The sequence below is a fragment of the Copidosoma floridanum genome, unplaced genomic scaffold (genome assembly GCF_036245765.1).
Source record: "Copidosoma floridanum isolate Cflo_tuat_1 unplaced genomic scaffold, Cflo_Japanese_pri ptg000013l, whole genome shotgun sequence".
NCBI lineage: Eukaryota > Metazoa > Arthropoda > Insecta > Hymenoptera > Encyrtidae > Copidosoma > Copidosoma floridanum.
The window spans coordinates 37,691,749-37,709,797 of NW_028321890.1; the positions used below are offsets into that span (position 1 = coordinate 37,691,749).

General features: G+C 45.3%; 1 protein-coding gene across 3 annotated transcripts in view; it reads left to right on the forward strand.

The window, feature by feature from the left end:
* GluClalpha (glycine receptor alpha 1) overlaps positions 1 to 17,194 on the forward strand; it is a 92,209-nt gene extending 75,015 nt beyond the window's left edge. Inside the window, exons 5-12 of one of the 3 annotated variants that reach the window (XM_089590878.1) lie at positions 12,946 to 13,015; positions 13,277 to 13,430; positions 13,869 to 13,951; positions 14,049 to 14,183; positions 14,318 to 14,470; positions 14,874 to 15,151; positions 16,207 to 16,215; positions 16,796 to 17,194. In XM_089590878.1, the coding sequence (XP_089447004.1) occupies positions 12,946 to 13,015; positions 13,277 to 13,430; positions 13,869 to 13,951; positions 14,049 to 14,183; positions 14,318 to 14,470; positions 14,874 to 15,151; positions 16,207 to 16,215; positions 16,796 to 17,026 (1,113 nt within the window). In that variant the 3' untranslated portion in view covers positions 17,027 to 17,194. The remainder of the gene's footprint in view (positions 1 to 12,945; positions 13,016 to 13,276; positions 13,431 to 13,868; positions 13,952 to 14,048; positions 14,184 to 14,317; positions 14,471 to 14,873; positions 15,152 to 16,206; positions 16,216 to 16,795) is intronic. The other 2 variants (XM_089590876.1, XM_089590877.1) reach the window with 2 other exon arrangements.
* Positions 17,195 to 18,049: the final 855 nt, after the last annotated feature.

Consider the following 18,049-nt stretch of genomic DNA (forward strand, 5'->3'; position numbering starts at 1 on the left):
AGTTTTAAAATTTCGAACGACAAATCATTACGATCCGAGAAACCCCGTGATCAAGTAAACGAGTTACAGAACATGCGTATAGTAAACCAAAGGGGAATTTGTGTAATATTTCATCCATTTCCCGGGCAGCAGCCGTACAGAACGCGCACATAAGGACGAGCAAAGGAAGGCCAAGACGTGCCACTCGGGCGGTCGCTAATACGCCAGAAGTACATATCGGACTTGGCTCTCCCGAGTAGTTCCATCTCCTGGTGCTTGTATTGTATAGTGTAGGGACGAGATACACAATGGCTGCATCTGTGACTGACTGTAGTTGGAGCGCCATCAGGGGGAGCTGTAGCAACAGCTAGCTGGTAAGAAGACGTGAAAAGGGTCTGCTGCGGCTCTGGCCATCCTCGAAGGATTGGACGGAGGAAGCACATATATACGTGCATGTGTTGTACACCCATATAGGCGAGAGAGAGACTCCTTTGTCACTGCCGCAGGTCCACCCGTTATCTATCACCGCGAAGACTCAACGCGCGCGCGAACACACCACTTCATTAATCACCCGATCACACGCGAAGCCCCACGCTTGTTTCGATCGGAGGGTGGAAAAACGTCCTGATTTACTTTGCTCCGTTTTTTTTTTTCTTCGTCTTATTCTTGGAATCGGCGTAGACGCGCGTGTAGGTACACGTACAAAGCAGACTGGCGCGTGATCATTTATTTCCACCGCGTGTCTGCTGCTTTTTTTACCCCCCAAACGTATTTTGGATTCTCTATCGGGGGGAGAGTGCCCAATCATGTTTTTTGAGAGATTGGCCATTGCCGGGGAAAGTGGTATTTTTTTCTTTTCACGCGGTGAGCACAATCGAGGAAAAGGAGAAAATCAGTTGGAAACTCTTTTTTTTTTTTTTTTTTCATCATTTTTTATTTCAATGGATCGATGGACACACGTTTGAGTTTAATTTCGTTCGCTTCCATCGCACCTTGTCGATACGCTAATTGTGATAAATGGCGTTTTCTTAATTATGATTTGTTTCGGAGGGTTCGATCCCCCCCCCTCCGGCCAATTGATTTGAAATTACTGCAAGTGATAATAGGCCTGATGTTCAATTAGACACTGCTTTAATGAGAGGGTTTTGTTTTTTTCGGTTCGATTCAAGTCACGTACACGCCACTTTATTTCAGCGGTGGGATGAACGATATTGTTGGAAACTCCCGGATGAATGAAAAATAAGGAGGAGCAAAGGATTCAATGGTGATTTTTTGTCTCTTTCAACTCCGGGCATCCACAGCTGGGGGGGAAAAAAATTTTCGTCCAACTGCGAAAGCTTTTAAGAGTCAACATCGTATAGAAAAAAAAAAAAAAAAAGATCCATCCCAGCGAAATCCCGTTAGGACATGGATTTTGTGTAAAGCCCGGATCTCTTCGTTAACAATTCCGACCACCCCAGATTTTCGCTCCGGGGTAAAAGTAAAAAGGAAAACTGGAGAGAAAGGAGGAGGGAAAAAGGTACAAGGAAAGACGGAGGAGTTCGAGCCCCGCCCTCGGTTAAAGTGGCCATTACGGGGACCGTAGAAAATTTTACTACACGAGAGAGCACGCACACGTACGTCCAAATAACTCAAGCACGCGCGGACGTACTCCCAAAGTACTCCTTACCTACATATACCGATCTCCGTGTGGATATATAATATATGTGATCGCGTAGGCGGACAGGGTAGCAGCTCAAGTAACTGGGCGTGGTGGTGCCTCCGCGTATAAATAACCCCGACTTTTTCGTTTCTCCAACGATTATCGCCTCTTCATTTTCGGACGCCTCCCCCACCCACTACTTTGTACACACACACACACACGTGTATACTTACCGATCTCTTTCTCTCCTCGCTTTCGTTTCTTTTTCGCACTTGTAGCGATATATGCCCTTTAGGAGGGGAACGAGTCCGAAATATCTGCTGTGTGCTATCGTAGATCGCGGTTTCCAAGGACGAGTGGACCCTTTTTTTTTTTTTTTGGCTCATGACAGAGTCGAGGGCGGAGGGAAAAAAAAGCCAATCGTTCTCCCGCGTGCGTGTGTCTACTCTTTTTCGTGGGTACACACAAGATAAGGATATAAATTGCGCTGACTCGGCTGGAATTTTGCTTCTAAATGAAAAAAAAGAAAAAAATCTTGGAAAGAAATGGAAAACCACGTGTGTATACGGCTGAAATAAGGATACCAACGTTAAAGTGGATCGTTTATGTAACGTTGGCGCCGCTTGGGTCCAGAACTTGTTTCAAAGTGATTGTCGTGTACTGTATACATTTGAACGGCAAAAGATTTTTGGTCGCCGTTTTCAAAAGTTTCAACAAGCAAACCCTTTCTCTCTTGAACTTTTGTAGCTTCTGTGCTCCATTTTTATACTTCCTTTGCTACGCGCGGAGCACAAAAAAAAATACACGCTCATCCCATTGTTTTGTCATTCCACAAGCTTTTTGTACAATAACGCTTTAATGGTATACAAAATACGCGTCTTAAATCACACACACACACACACACGAAATTCGAGCCGAGTAGCGACGAGAGTTAGGGAAAAAGTGTTTGTAGGGGACATAAATAACCGAGAGGCGAAAATCAGCAGGCCATAACACTAAGCGAGTGCTTACGTATTTCACGTGAGCTCCCGGGGGCTCCTGATCCGAAGTAACCCCTCGTCTCCCTATCTCCGGCCGACCCCTCTTTAATAGCCTCGGGCTCTCCCGTTGTCTTTTCTCTCCCACTCGCCCCGCTATCTCTCGCAATGAAATTCCCATTCAAGCCGAAACAGGGGTCCAGGGGGGGGGGGTGGCTGAGAATTAACGTAGAGCCCGGGCTTTTTCCCGAGTGGGTTTTGGGAGGCCGTGCAGCTGACGACTAACGGATACAATATATACAACAGGTCGTGGGCGTGCCCCTTCGGATCATCTTGTCTCTCATCGAGTCTCCGTAAATGCAGTGTAAAGACACATTTCGTCTCCTATTAGGTTTACCTATATATATACACACCTGCACTAACATATTATACGTAAAAACGTGAGATTACGACGGAGGGGCGAACATTTCGGACCACGTGAGTCCAAGCAAGTTTGTAAGATTGTGCGAAAGCTTTGTACAGTGCGACTTTGGAAACGTCAGTTGACGTCACTCGTACAGCTCTCACGGGTAAGTACACCCGTATAGGTGTATATACGGAAGGAGGGCGGGCTGTACGCAGGGATCACGGGGCAAGGGGGTGGGGCTCGAAATGCGTCAGCTCCTTATCTATTCCTTTCATTGAAAGCCGCTCGGTGTGCTTCCTGCCGTACCCATATATACACCGGTTTGGTCGGCCAGCGTCTGTATGGGCGTCGGATTGAAACGAGAGTATGCGTCCCCGGTGATAGCGAGGCAGCGGTAGGTACATACACAGAGATAGTAGTGGTTTGAATTCACACACACACACACACACACCCAGCCACGGAGTACAACGGTGGTGGTGCGCGATACGAGAGATGTGATGATGATGCACACGAGGAGGCGCAGGGACGTAGCTGCTCGACCTGGTAATCCAGAAGTTGGTGGAAGCGAGAGGCTAAGGGTGAGGAGGAAGGCCGAGCCGTTAATGGAGTTGCGTCGCCGATTGCATTCAATCGGAGCTAGGTACAGGGGAAGCTATCTTTCCCTCTTCCTCTTTGCCTCTATAGACGTGTATCTCTGTGTGTGTGTGTGTGTGTGTGTGTGTGTTGCCTCTCTCGCCGCTAGCCAAGTGATTCCGCAGGCACACGCTTTTTTCGAGCTCCGCAATGTGATACCTTTTTTTTCTTCTTCCTTCCTTTTTTCACCCACCATCTCTCTCTCTCTCTCTCTTGCTCCCCATCCTTCTGTTCAACGCTTTAATTACGCTGTTCATTGGCGCTGATCTCGGACCACCGGGACGTGTGTGCATCGATCCGATCGCCTTCCCAATTTACTCGCTCTCTTCCTCGGTCGTCCGCGCTTTTCAGCGTTTTACGCTTTTACGTGCAATATACATTAAAATTATTTTGTTATGTTGTTGGTAACCTGTACGGATTTTTTTCTTTCCTAAAGATCACAATAAGAGTATAAACAATAAATTTTTCTGATGCCACACGGTGCACACGCGTGACTCCGTTATCGCCGTTTTATGACGATCCTCGCGCTCGAGGGGGGCATTTTTCTAATTTCCATCCGCGTTTTGGCTCGGCTATCGCCCCGAAGAGTGACGTATAAGGTCGTACACTTACTCCGAGGGCACCCACGGCTCGGAAATAAACCGTTGGCTTTAAATTCCAGCCGCGGTGCATTTGAAAATCGAGCCCCGAGGCGTTGAATATTTTACGAGTCACCTGCGACTCGTAATGCTCATACGGGAAAACTCGGGAGGTCATCCAACTGAATATCAATACACATGCAGGAGCGCTCTTATCGCCCTGTGACCCTCCATTGTGTGCATTTATGAAATACGAATACTTTTGTCGGACGCATGAGTCGAAGGGACGCTTTTTTCCTCCTCTCTTTTGTTTCACATTTTACATCCTTTTGCTCGCAAAGAATAAAATAAACAAGCAAGTAGCCATACCTTTCGAGCGTGTACCTTGTCCACCCCCGTCGTAGATGTAGGTTCGAGTGACATTTCAAAAATGTACTTTGAAAAACGTGTCGTCTCAACAATGTGTATATTTCAAAAAACGTATCATCTTTACCTTCGGATGGCACTTTTTTTTCCCTCCTCGGTTCGAGTATCGAGCTACGCGCTCCCCAGCGCACGCGAGCCCAATAAATCAATATCATCCCACTTGTTCCGAAAAAAGAAATCGGGGAAAAAAAAGCGATCGTCCCAATTACTTATCCCCCCCCATGGCGTGGCTCTCCCCGAGAGTAATGTTTGCCCCGGCACAATATTTATCCAAAGAATCACGAGAGCCCTCGGTAATATCCCTCCGGCACCTTCATCAAATAATGACGATAATAACCACCCCCTCCCCCTCCCCCATATAAACGATTATTCGCCCGGAATTGATATAGATATTCTATTAACGAAGCGATATTTAACGAAAAATAATGTCCCTCGGGTATTACACGGGACGCGAACTGTGATAATAAAACGATTTGGCGCCCGAGCGTGTAATGTGTACCTATACATACATATATATAGCCCACACACTGGAGTCGGGGACGTTATACAGTTTTCCGCAATTGCCACACAAGTTGTTGTTGTAGAGGTAGTAGTACGAGGGTATATATAATATTTTACGTGTGTACTGCACATGTAATAAAACAAACACTCGAGAGCAGTAACATCAACAACAATGGCAAGAGCAGATAGAGAGAAACAAAAAAACAAAAAAATAACGCGCATTGCGCGAATATGGGTGCACTAGAAAAACACCGAGGTATACGCGCAATTGCGCGCGCTCGCATGGTTTTTACTGGAATTTTAGCGCGCGTGTACGCCACTTTGGGCAAAAATAACTGTCGTAGGCCGTGCAAACGCGTGCTCTGCGTTACACCACTTGCTCGCGCTTTTAACAAATCATCCAAGTTTGCACAGGTACGTTTTATATACGAAACTTTGTGGTGTACATAATAGTGAAATACACGCGTGTAACTAACTACGCGAGGGTGCACATAAAAAACCCGTGTATATTATGCGCAGTGATTACATATATATATATATATATATATATATAAACGCGTTTTGCACTGTTTTCGCGTCTGATTTATTTGACAGCTGGCAATATAACATCGGCAAGTGTATACACGCGCGCGGGCCAAAGAACTCAGACCCACTCGACGTTTACGAGCGTCTCTCTGTTTTACTTTCTCTTTTTTTTTTTTTTTTCCTCCTTTTTCTCCGTATTATTTACTTTTCTGTTCTGTCGCGTCCTTTTACGTCCGACTGCGCGCCTGAAAAGTGGCGGTGCAGCCATGTGTACGCAAGTATGAAAACGTTGATGCGAAATGTCGGTTATACCGCGTTTGAAGTCACTCTTCCTTCCTACCTTCATTTTTTTTTGTTCATGCGAATCCCATTCTGTACATATAATATATGTTGTACGCGCGTATACTTTACTTTGGAAAAATACATTTTTTTCCAAGGTATCAAGGACCCATTCTCCATTTTATTTTCCAATCAAGCAAGTATTTTCTGTATACGAGAGATCAAATTCACTTCAAGGTGGTTTCTAGTGTTAGATGTACACTTATGCCTAGAAAAAAAAAAAGTTTGGATGGACCAGTGATGAAAATATTATTTGCGGTGACATTCCGGTGTATTTTTCACACCTCGTCGAGTGCTTGTGTTTGTCCTCCCATGCGGACCCAACATCATATACGTACTCGAACCGGATGATCCCAGTGAAGCAAGCATCCCCGAGTCTCTGTTTGTCCAAACGGAGGGGGGAAAAAAATTCAGCGATGCTTTCTTAAATTTCGAAGGAATTTCGTCACCCGCGCGCTGAAAATACAAGATCAAGGGGCAAAAAAGCTCGGGCGGTCAAGCTGTACGTACACGCGGGAGCGTCGAAAAAGGCAATTTCGGACGAGAGAAAAAACAACGTAGCCAGAACGAGAGGGGAAAAATGGGCGGGGGCCGAGAGAGATCCGTCATCAAGTTGGGATGTACTTTACACCTATAGGTATATACATTTGATGCCAGTATGCCTCGTACAGGTGCACACCCTACATATATGTATGGTACACACTGAGAGAGCTTGTTTTTCTCATCTATATACGAGTCCTTTTGTTCCCCACACCCACTCTACGGCCAATACAGAATGGATGTGTGTGGGTGTACCGGTGAAAAACAATTTTTCTCTCCTATCGCGTTCAAAATCGCGTTTCGCTCGGTTATATGGAAATGGATCGAGAGGAGCGCACACCCACGAGTTCTGCGTTCACCTACACCTTTCGTCGTCTCTCTAAACATTTGTCGGTTCGTCTCGCTACGAGAGCAGAGATATGGGAGTGGTGTGTCTGTGGAAAGGGAAATAATAAAAAAAAGGGAGGAAGCCACGAGAGTAGGTGCACGCGAAGAAAATATAAAGAGTCCATATTGCACATAGGCACCCATTGTACACACCCACACAGCTATAATGCCGCACCATGCGCCACGTACAATGGGTATACCCACGGCACCAGAGTTGAAAGAGCTCCTGCATATGGGTACTCCTCGCCCGCTCGCGAGTCTACTAATATATCCATTTAACTTTACCCCCTCGAAACGGCACGCACCCGTTTAATATACATACATATGCACGCATATCCCGCGTGGGTGTATTATCCGTACGAAATTTGCACGCGGGGCGGCAAATTACTGTTACGCGCGCCTTCTATCTCCGGCTGCACTTTTCACGAGCTGCGTTTTAGGTGGAGGCGCGTGCATTCAACTGCCGCGGCTGTGCAGATATGATGCACGCGGGCATTGTTCCGTTTCCGTGAATAAACGAAACAAAAGGATGAGAGAGCGAGAGGGATGGAGATGAGCGTGCGTGCAGTGCGCGATGCTTTTTGTACCTTATATATGTATATGTATGTATACCTACCTACGGCACGGAGACTAACAAAAACGCCCCGCGCACAACGACAAACGTTTCCCTCTCCCTCTCTCTGTTCCGTGTACGCTTGGTCTATTTCCACTCCCTGTACGCTATACACTACTTTCTTTCTCTTGTATACCTGTATTTGTGCATAATATATACACTGCAGGTGCTGCATTGTACCCCCCAGATTGTATATATGGGGCACACAGGTGCGGAGCCTCGCCTTTTCAACACAAATGCATGTACGTATCGGCTGTCGCAGCCTGATACGTTTTCCGTCGATGTTCCCGTCGTAAATAAGACGGGGGAAGGAGGGAGGGGCAGGGACAACACCAGCTTGCGCGCCAGATTTTCCAGAAGACGCGACACCAATTTTGCATTATAATATTATCTTATATACGCGCGTCCATACATTGTTATACACGTGTATACACCCACACACACACACACACGAGTTTGTACAGGATATTTATGTGGTAGCTGTTGCAGAGTCGGGACACGCGCGCGACCGAGCCGGAGGAAAATACGTACACGTGCCCATTTGTCTCGTCGAATTTTCGACGCCAGGGATGATTATTCTTGCCCCGCGCGAGAGAGTATACGTCTATAAAAAAAAAAAAACCCCCCTCGCTTGTTTTCCCACTCCTATATCCATCCGTCCGTCACTCTCGCCTCTTGTATACCTACGCATTATGTTTCTTATCTCACGGACGATGTTAGGCCTTTGCCACCGTCTGACTACTGCTTTACTTGTTCTACTGCCGTCTCCGTCGTCGCGGTATTTACAACACTCGGCCCATTGTGTGTGTGTCCGCGCGAGATATTGTTTTTCCTCGATAAGAAACACTGCCGTGATACGTGTACGGATACGTATATTGTTGGAAGTAGCCTGATACCCTCCCCCCACCCCCCACGTGTAGGTATATTGTTCCCTTTCTCTGCATATAGCCTCTCGTTTCTTTTGTCTGTCGCTGTGTGTATATAATTGTGAGGCCTCGTGCGTGTACGCGAAATTTTCGTACGTGTGTATGTATGTACACGGTACACGGGATGAGGCAGCTTTTGCTAAAGACTTCCGCACGTGACGATGATGATACAACAGCCCCTTTTTTTTCCTCCAACATCGGGACAATGGGACACGAGATTTTTTCCCCCCTTGAACCTCCGCATGTATATATATATAATCGGATTGACGATGAAACGATATACCAAAGCTCCCTTACAGCTAATGTGTAACATTCATATGTATAGTAATGCGATTTCTCTCTAATAGCATTACACGCCGTGTTTACTGCTTCAATTTCAATGGAATAATTAAAAATTGATGGTACAGTGTCGAGCGAGAGCACACATAGCCACACATCGGCGCACAGGTTTTTGAATACTTGATCAGCGCGACCGGGCTCGGCAATGATTTTCAATTAGGACCGCCATAGCTGTGTAAGCGCCTTATAAAACCTTGGGTGAATATTTCGCCCAAACTCTAAGCTGCTTATGCAAAACGCCCCCCCCCCCCCGAGAAGGATTAATGAATTAGCAGGGTTGTTTGGGCGCTCGGGTGATAATATACGCATCGTAATTGCAAATTCAAGCGACAATATATCAACGACTCCATCGTTATTTTTTATAGGGTGCAAACGAAAATCAAATTGGCATATATGTGAGTTGCTCGGAAAATAGTATATAAGAGACTATAGTCTCCTTCGCACTAGTGGTACAGGCTCAGTTGTGTAAGATGAGGTGGGTCAGGAGCTATGCCTATATATATACAGCCTTAGAGCTCGTCGTCTCCGACGAATCCAATCAGCGTGACTTGAAATGAGGAGGAGCAAACGGCTGGCTTTGGTAATCTTTTTTTCTCCCCCACCAGCTTTGTACTGCTGTGGGGGTACGAAAAATAATGTTGCGTGTGTTTGCGAAATGGAGCACCGAAACTATACATGCTACGGGGTGATTGGAAATCAAAGGGTATTTTACGCACGAGCGAAAGTACGAAAGTGTGCGTTGCAAAGGGTTGGCATACATACACCTACATTTGCAGTGGTAGCGATGAAAAGTATGGAAATACCGAGCGAATAAAGTGGGGGAAACGAAAATGATGAGTAAAATGAAAATCGAAACTCGAATGAAGGCTAATAAATAACTCAACTTATACGTATTGATCTTTCTCCCCGTCACTTTGAATATATTTTTACACATCTATATGTGATGCACGTTTAATGTTATATCTCTTTCTCTCTCTTTTACTTCTTAATTTAAATCCGATCGCTTCTTTTTTCTTTCCTTCCTTCCCCAAACGTCCTCGCATATATATACAATTAAATTCAATACCACACTTCGTTTTTTTTTTTTTTTTTTTTACTTTGCGAACTGTTTGAGTCAACAACTCCGACTTGCCGTCCGAAACTTGTATGCCAGCCCCGTCGAGAACCCCAAGCCACCCGCACCCGAGCAATACAACACCCACCCCACGAGCTACCATACGCCACTCCTTCTCTCTATTCATATACGCAATGTGTATGTACACACACACACACACTCGGGCTCTTAACTTTTGTGGGTTTGCAGATATGGGTGCGCAACAAACGCGTGCCAAAAAGCCGTGCTACGCTCCGAAGTTATTAGTTGGCGGCCGTGTAAGTATATACATTACACGCACCGCGGGAGAACAAAACCTTTAATTGCTCTTCGAACTCTCCCTCGCATCGTGTTTGTTTTAATCAACGCACACGTGCCCCATCTATCAGATCGTAAATAATACATGCGCCCTCTCGCGCATTATAACCCACCTGGGCTGTACAAGTGCTCGGTATAGGTGTGTGGATGGGCGTAATATAGGCAGCCGAACGATTATTATCCCGGGGACGAGGCGCCCGTCGCTTGATTTATATATATATATTTGGAGCCCGGACGCGGGCGAGCGAGGAATAATTCCGGGGGGGGGGGGGGGGGCGCTCACGCCCGATGAATTTCAAATGAGCCGGGGAGAAAAATTTCTTCGGGCTGTCGCTCCGCGTCGCGGCTGCCATCGGGAAATTACTCATGTGTACACCAAACTCCATTCAACCCCCTTCCAACTTTTTTTTTTTTTTTTTTTTTTTTTCCCCGCTCGAGAGTGTATAATGTCTGTACATAGTCAACTGTATTTACTCGTGTGCTCTCGTTTTTTTTCTTTATACTCATCGCGATATCCCTACTCTGCGAGGCTGTGTCTTCAAGATGGTGAATTATATTCACGGAACGTATTCCAATCGAATCTCCCTGCGGGTGTTATTACCGTGCAATTCCCTCCGTATTATTATTACATCCGGCGATTTTGCCGGTTGGGGGAGATTTTTCTACTTTATTTTTTCCTCCGGTAATTTCATTAGTGAAATTATTGGCGTTCGAATCAGCGAGCGAACGAGCGGGCAGGGGGGGGGGGAGACCGCGGGTATGGTAGAAAGAGCTCCCACGTATATACGGGGGAGAGAGGGAAAATTCAATGAAAAGAAAAAAAATATATATATCGGAGACGCAGCTAGGAAATACTAAATAATGTCCAGAGACCAACGAGCTGCGACTTTAAACTGTGAGCTATCAGGTGCACGTTTGGCATTAGCATACTTTTATACATTTATCTTAGCTATATTACAATAAATTCAAGGCCCATGGCTCCAACGTATATAGATACCTGCAATGTTAGGACTCTGCATGCACCTATCGCCCTATCATATAGATACAAAAAAAAAAAAAAAAAAAAACCCAAGTATTTAAATTGCACGTTTGCATCTTGTGTCCGTATCGCTATACTTATTTAGACGTGCCTGTGATGTATGTATTTCATACACACGCACACAAGTGCCCCATCCCCCAGCATTTACTTTTACACACTTGTACATGTGCATGTGAAACGCATGATTGTTATTGTTGTTGTTAGCATATTATATAATGTTTGCACCGTGTATTGTTTGTATGTGCAATGTATACGTGTAGCTTCTTGGTGTGCTTTCGTGCTTTTTTCGTTCGCGATAATTTTTTGCGCGCTTGCAGAGAGTGCGCGTTTTGCATCGAGAGCTAGAAGAGAGCGCCGACCGAAAAAGTCACAAAAACAAAAGAAGGGGAGGAACTTTTTCAGAGTCCGTGCTCTCTTGTGTGTGCGTGTGTTTGTTCGCTGCAGCTGTTGGCTCGACACTGCTTTTCATTGCACAAGTGGCTCTCCCGTCCCGGCAAACAGGTGTAAACGAACCGGCGAACGAGAGAAATCCCGCTCCACTTGCCCCTCATCTAATCCCCGCCCCTCCGGAGAATTGCGAGAAAAACGTGAAACCAATTACTGAACTTCCTTACGCTAAATAAAGACGAGGCTCTCGTTGTAAAAAAGAATCCCTCCGACGTGCCTTGACTTTTCGTACAACGTGTTTACGTACCGCTTTCCTCATCCCTCCTTCCCCGCTTTCGTTTTTCACAACAAACTCCTTGCAATTTTCTCGCTACGCGGTCATTATTGTTATTACCCTATAGTTTAATCTGCAATGCAATTATAGCACACCCTTAAACTTCTCCAACAGTAATTAACGCTTCACCTTTCCTACTCTCCCCCCCCCCACGCACCTTCTCTCTCTCTCTAAAATATCCTTTTACGACTTGAAATAATCAAGCATGCAGTTGGTGGACTCGTCATGAATGACCATGCAAAACTAGTGTTTTTCTTTTTTTTTTTTTACCCGATATATTCCATATTTATTGTACGGTAGATATTACTTACGCGCGTGCCTGAACTTTCATTTTTTACATTCAACCTTTTCATTCTGTACTGTTTTTTCAATTCTTTTCCTTTTCTTTCACATTGATATATACAGATGCACAAACCGGGATGCTATAGACCATACTATAAATACACACGATGCATATCATTTTTCATCACTTTTTGCAGTAGAATACGTGAGATTTCAAAGCAAGGCGACCCCGATTTCAGTTCGATGTTGCAAGCAAACTGTCATCCGTACATATAACGATTTGAAATGCAACTGTACATTATAGTCTCGCCTTTGATCACCGGTTTAAACTTTAAAGTTTGAATTTAAGATACAAGCATCGCATTGTTTGGAACCAATTAAGTAACGATATCTTGTGTTGAAAGTGTATCGTTGCAAAATAAAAAAAAGTGCATGTGAAACAATCGGAATACTTGCGTTAAAATCTCACGTATAACCGCGTGCAAAGTTTCAATTAGCTTCTTAAAAAGAAAAAGAAAAAAGTAACTTTTTTTTTTTTTTTTTTTTTTCTTCGGGATTGCATTGATAAAGTTGAAACTTGACAATACCATTGTACACTTACCGTTAGGTACATGTAAATGTACGTGTACACGTCAAAGGGTACAAAAGAAAACTGTCTGAGCATTGCTTGTCTGCCCGCAGGAATATTCCGTTCAGTTGACATTCCGAGAACAATGGATCGACGATAGACTCATATTTAACGACTACAATGGTAAGACCGAGTTCGCCTGTAACTAAAAACCTTTACGCATGAACACCACCTTACATTATACATGTACGATATAACCAGTCCATTGTATACGCTGGAAGTTTATGGCTACGTAGGTATATTATATATATACGTGTCCATAAACCAGCTCGTGTAAATATTTTACGATGGATTTTGCTACCCTGTATGTGTAACTAACGTTGTACGTACCGGCGAGTGACGAGTGTCCTTTTATTTTTTTTTGCTCGTCCGAAAAACCAAAAGGGAAACTGAAATACCTGACTCTGACGGACGCGAGCCGAGTATGGATGCCCGATCTGTTTTTCGCGAACGAGAAGGAGGGCCACTTCCACAACATCATCATGCCCAACGTGTACATACGAATCTTTCCCAACGGGTCGGTCCTCTACAGCATACGGTGAGTACAAACATTTCCATCCTCGGCTCTTCATGAATCATTGAAACATACGCCTACTCCTCGGGAATTTCACGCGCATTGAAATTCATATTCGGGATTTGCTCGTCCCTGCTGGATCGAGACCAGAGAGAGGGAGAGGAGCTGCGGCTCGAGCGAAATTTCTCATTATTCAGATTCTAAAGTATCAGCGAAAAATCTGGAGCGCGCCTCCCCCTCCCTACCTCCCTTTTGCTCCTGACGCGTCAGAAAATATATTAAAACCCGTGTTGACTCCCCGCGGGCCCAATTGAAAATTATACTCCATTATCCTGATAAAAAAAAAAAAAAAAAAAAAAGAAGAAGAAGAAGGAAACAATGTTCTTGCAGCGCAAGTTCTAAAAATTTACAATTTTCGGAGCCCCTCGTTTTTTCTGAAATTGTTGAATTATTCAATTGCAGAATATCGCTGACGCTCTCGTGCCCGATGAATCTCAAGCTCTACCCACTCGACCGTCAGACGTGTTCTCTGCGAATGGCCAGCTGTGAGTATACTCTCGCGAACTGCACGGAAAAAAAAAAAAAGACACGACGGTACATTGATGGTATTTCTTTTTTTTTTTTTTCCAACCAAAATCACAGACGGATGGACCACCGCGGATCTGGTGTTCCTGTGGAAGGAGGGCGATCCCGTGCAGGTGGTCAAGAACTTGCACCTGCCTCGGTTCACTCTGGAGAGGTTTTTCACGGATTACTGTAACAGCAAAACAAACACCGGTAAGCCTATACCACTATGTACATCATATACATCGGGAAAGCTTTTCATTTTGCTTCAGACTATATAAATATAGTATATACATGTGTGCAACATTCACTCGTATGTAATATAACTCTCTCGTTTGCTCCACCAGGGGAGTACAGCTGCTTGAAGGTGGACCTGCTCTTCAAAAGGGAGTTCAGTTACTACCTCATCCAGATTTACATCCCCTGCTGTATGCTGGTCATCGTCTCCTGGGTCTCCTTCTGGCTGGATCAAAGCGCCGTGCCGGCTCGCGTGTCCTTGGGTGAGCGAACGACCATCTCTCCACTACATATATAATACCTATACCTCGTGACCTTAGCTATGGAAAGACGCCCACTCCGGCGCATCAAAGAAATCCGCGTCACGGAGCTCTTCTTTTTTTTTTTTTTTTCTTCTCAACTACAAAATTACCGCTGTTCGGTCAGAGGTGAAATTAACTTTCCGGTTTTTCTTTTCTTCGTTGAGTTGAAAAAAAAAAAAAAGTTCGCTCTTGCCTCGAGGCGTCAAAACAAATACATAACAAACACGTCCGAGCCGTCCGAGTTTACAAGGACAATCGTCGCGTCGGGTATTTATATTTGGGCTGGACAAACACCCGCGTTGCGACGCGATACCCAATTGGAAGGGGGCGAAGGGTGGTATAAAGACACACATTTTTCTGCCAGGAGTGACGACTCTGCTGACGATGGCGACCCAAACGTCGGGGATAAACGCCTCGCTGCCCCCGGTGTCGTACACCAAAGCCATCGACGTTTGGACGGGGGTCTGTTTGACCTTCGTGTTCGGGGCGCTGCTCGAGTTCGCCCTCGTCAACTACGCCTCGCGCAGCGACATACACCGCGAGAACATGAAGAAGAAGTACCAGGAGATGGAGCACTCGGCCTCCGTCGATCCGGCCTCGGAGCCCTTCGAGCCGGATACCGCCGGCTTTGCCATGGTCAGTGTCTTTCCGTCCCCTATAATATATTCTCTTGTCTGTTTTTTTTCTTTTTTTTTTTTTTTTTTTTTTTTCTTTCTTTCTTTCACATTTCGTTATCTTATCCGTTTATTTATTACACCTTTATTTTTTTTCATGCATCGGATGTCTGATCGTATTTTGTTACAACAAAGTACATTATATACATCATAGCCCACGTCCCCAGCTCGTATCTGCCTCCTATTCTTTTGAATACATTGACAGTGATTTTTATGTTTTTGGTACGCGTTAGTGCCTTAGACGTTTGAGCAGATAAGTGCGGGGTCCGGGGTAGCTTTGGATGTGCAACGATATTTTTTCATTATACTAGCGTTCGGTTAAATTTTTGTTTTTTTCCTTAGCTCCACTTTTTTCTTCTGCTATATATATATATATATATATATTTTTTTTTCATGTTGCACTTTTCCATGCTTTTAAAATAATTTAGAAATCACGATATGTGTATGTAACAAGCAAGTAAACCGTGTTCGAAAAACAAAATCGATCATAAAATTTTGAAGGAAATTTTTGTTTTACAGGGAAATGAGTGGTCTAGATTTTTTAATTCTAGTAAGTTTTCAATCAATCGATTCATATTAATTTATATGTTGAGTGGTAATGAGTAATTATTTATTATTATTATTATTATTATTACTATTATTATTATTTTTACTATAATTATTATTATTATTATTATTATCATTTTGGGACACAAGTTTACTTGTTCCTCGATCGATATGTGCATGCTTAGTTGACATGTATATTATATTACGTATATTAGAATTTTTAATTAGAATTGATTGTGTGTACATGATGTGTGCGTGCGTGATATTTAATTATTGTTTCATCCATACGAGATCAGTCCTGTTTAATTTTTTTTTACTTCATCGCAATTTTTAGATCACAAAAGTTGTCGCTGAAAGCAAATATATATATGTTGATTAACATTTTTTATACGTCCTCCCACACAATACGGTTTGCTGTCAACCTTAATTGAAGTCTGATGCAAAATGCCCAAGCTATTGTGCATTCAATATTGAAAGTTTGACCTCGTCATATTCTTCGGAAACTCTTCGCGTCATTGTATTTCCATTTTGAAGCCGTAATCAAAGACTTTACGGGATGAATGGATTCTCGATCCAATTACCTTTTTGCTTGATTATTTTTTCAAGCTGCTTTTTTTTTGCTTTTCAACGAAATTGACTGTGTATGCGTGTGTTTGAGTGATTCACGTCTTTGCTTTTCATTTGGATCAACTATCACCAACGCCTTAGAAAAATGAAAAAAAAAAAAAAAAAAAAAAAAAAAATGCATTCTCGTATTACTACATCATAAGTGCGATTATCGGCTTATCAAAACCATGTAAATAAATTCTCTTTGTGCACGCTTTTCATCTGCTATCTTTGTAACACACTTACACGTGAGACGGCAAGGGGAGCGACAACCGTATGCGCATCAAGCTTGCATTATTTCGTTTGTTTTGTTTTATCTGTCATCTTTGTCACACACTATAAAACACTTGGGGGAGGGAAAAAAAAAAAAAAAAAAAAAAAAAAAAAAAAAAAAAAAAAAACACACGAGCGATGATGAGTGAATACAGACTGGAAATCAAAGGGAGCAAATTTCTTCCAGAAGCCTTTGGTACGGCAGGCGGACAGCGTGTCTATGGAGAAGATGCGGCAGTGCGAGTTACACACGCAACCGCCGAAAAAAAACTGCTGCAGGTCGTGGCTGTCCAAGTTCCCGACGAGGTCCAAGCGGATAGACGTAATCGCACGGATAATCTTCCCCCTCGTTTTCGCACTGTTCAATCTCGCGTATTGGTCAACGTACCTATTTCGGGAGGAAGCGGATGGCGAGTAAGCCTCGACGACAACAACGAGGAGGAAGCGCTTGGATCAAGGGATGTGGCACGCGGCCACCTCTATTACTCCCAGCCCCGCTCGGCGACGGCTCAACAACAACAAGCCTCAGCCGTCGTAGCGGCGTCACCCCTGACCACGGCCAGTCTCGCGGCGTCCTACCAGCAGCAGCAGCCAACATCGTTAGCAGCCATCGCCGCGGCTGGCCTCCCAGTAGCCACCACCAGTAGCCGACCCCCCAGGCAACAGCAACACAAGCACCACTACCACCACCCCCATCAGCACCACCATCAACAGCAGGAACAGTCCCCGCATCATCATCACCATCATCACCACCATCACCGTCATCGTCACCGCCACCACACCCATCACCACCACCAGCACCAAGAGCAGCAACAGGAGCACGAGCAACAGCAGCAGCAGCAGCACCTTGAGGAGCAGGACTCCCCGACACCGTCGCCCTCGCCCCCGCACTCGCAAACGTCGCAGCGAAGCAGCGCCAGTATACACCAGCACCACGCCCACCACAGGGCGGCCCTGCAGCAGCAGTTGCGCTCGCGCTCGCCCAGCTCCTCGTCCGTCACGGAGAGCGAGGGCCGGCCAGGCGGCGGCTGCTCCTCGCGCGGCAGCCAACGCTCCCGGCACTCCCGGTCCCGCTCGCGCTCGCGCAGTCCCGCGGCGGCCAGCCCGAGCGCCACCGTCGTCCAGGTGCAGCTACCGCCGAGGCGGCGCTCCTCCTGCACGCCGTCGCCCACCTCCCACCTCGTGGCTGAGCTCGAGTCTGCCGCGGCGGCCGCCCAACAGTACAACCACCAGCAGCAACCGGCTCAGCCGGTAACAGCCGAGGCGGCCGCCCAACTGTTGCGCGCCCAAAATTTCCCGCGCTTTCGGAAACCGCTGGTCAACCCGTACGACGAGCGCTGCTGTTGGGGCTTGTTGCCGAAGCGTTGGTTCACCTGCCACGCCAAGGGCAGCGCTCAAATCGACGTGCTGTCGAGGTTCCTTTTTCCCTTTATATTCGTCA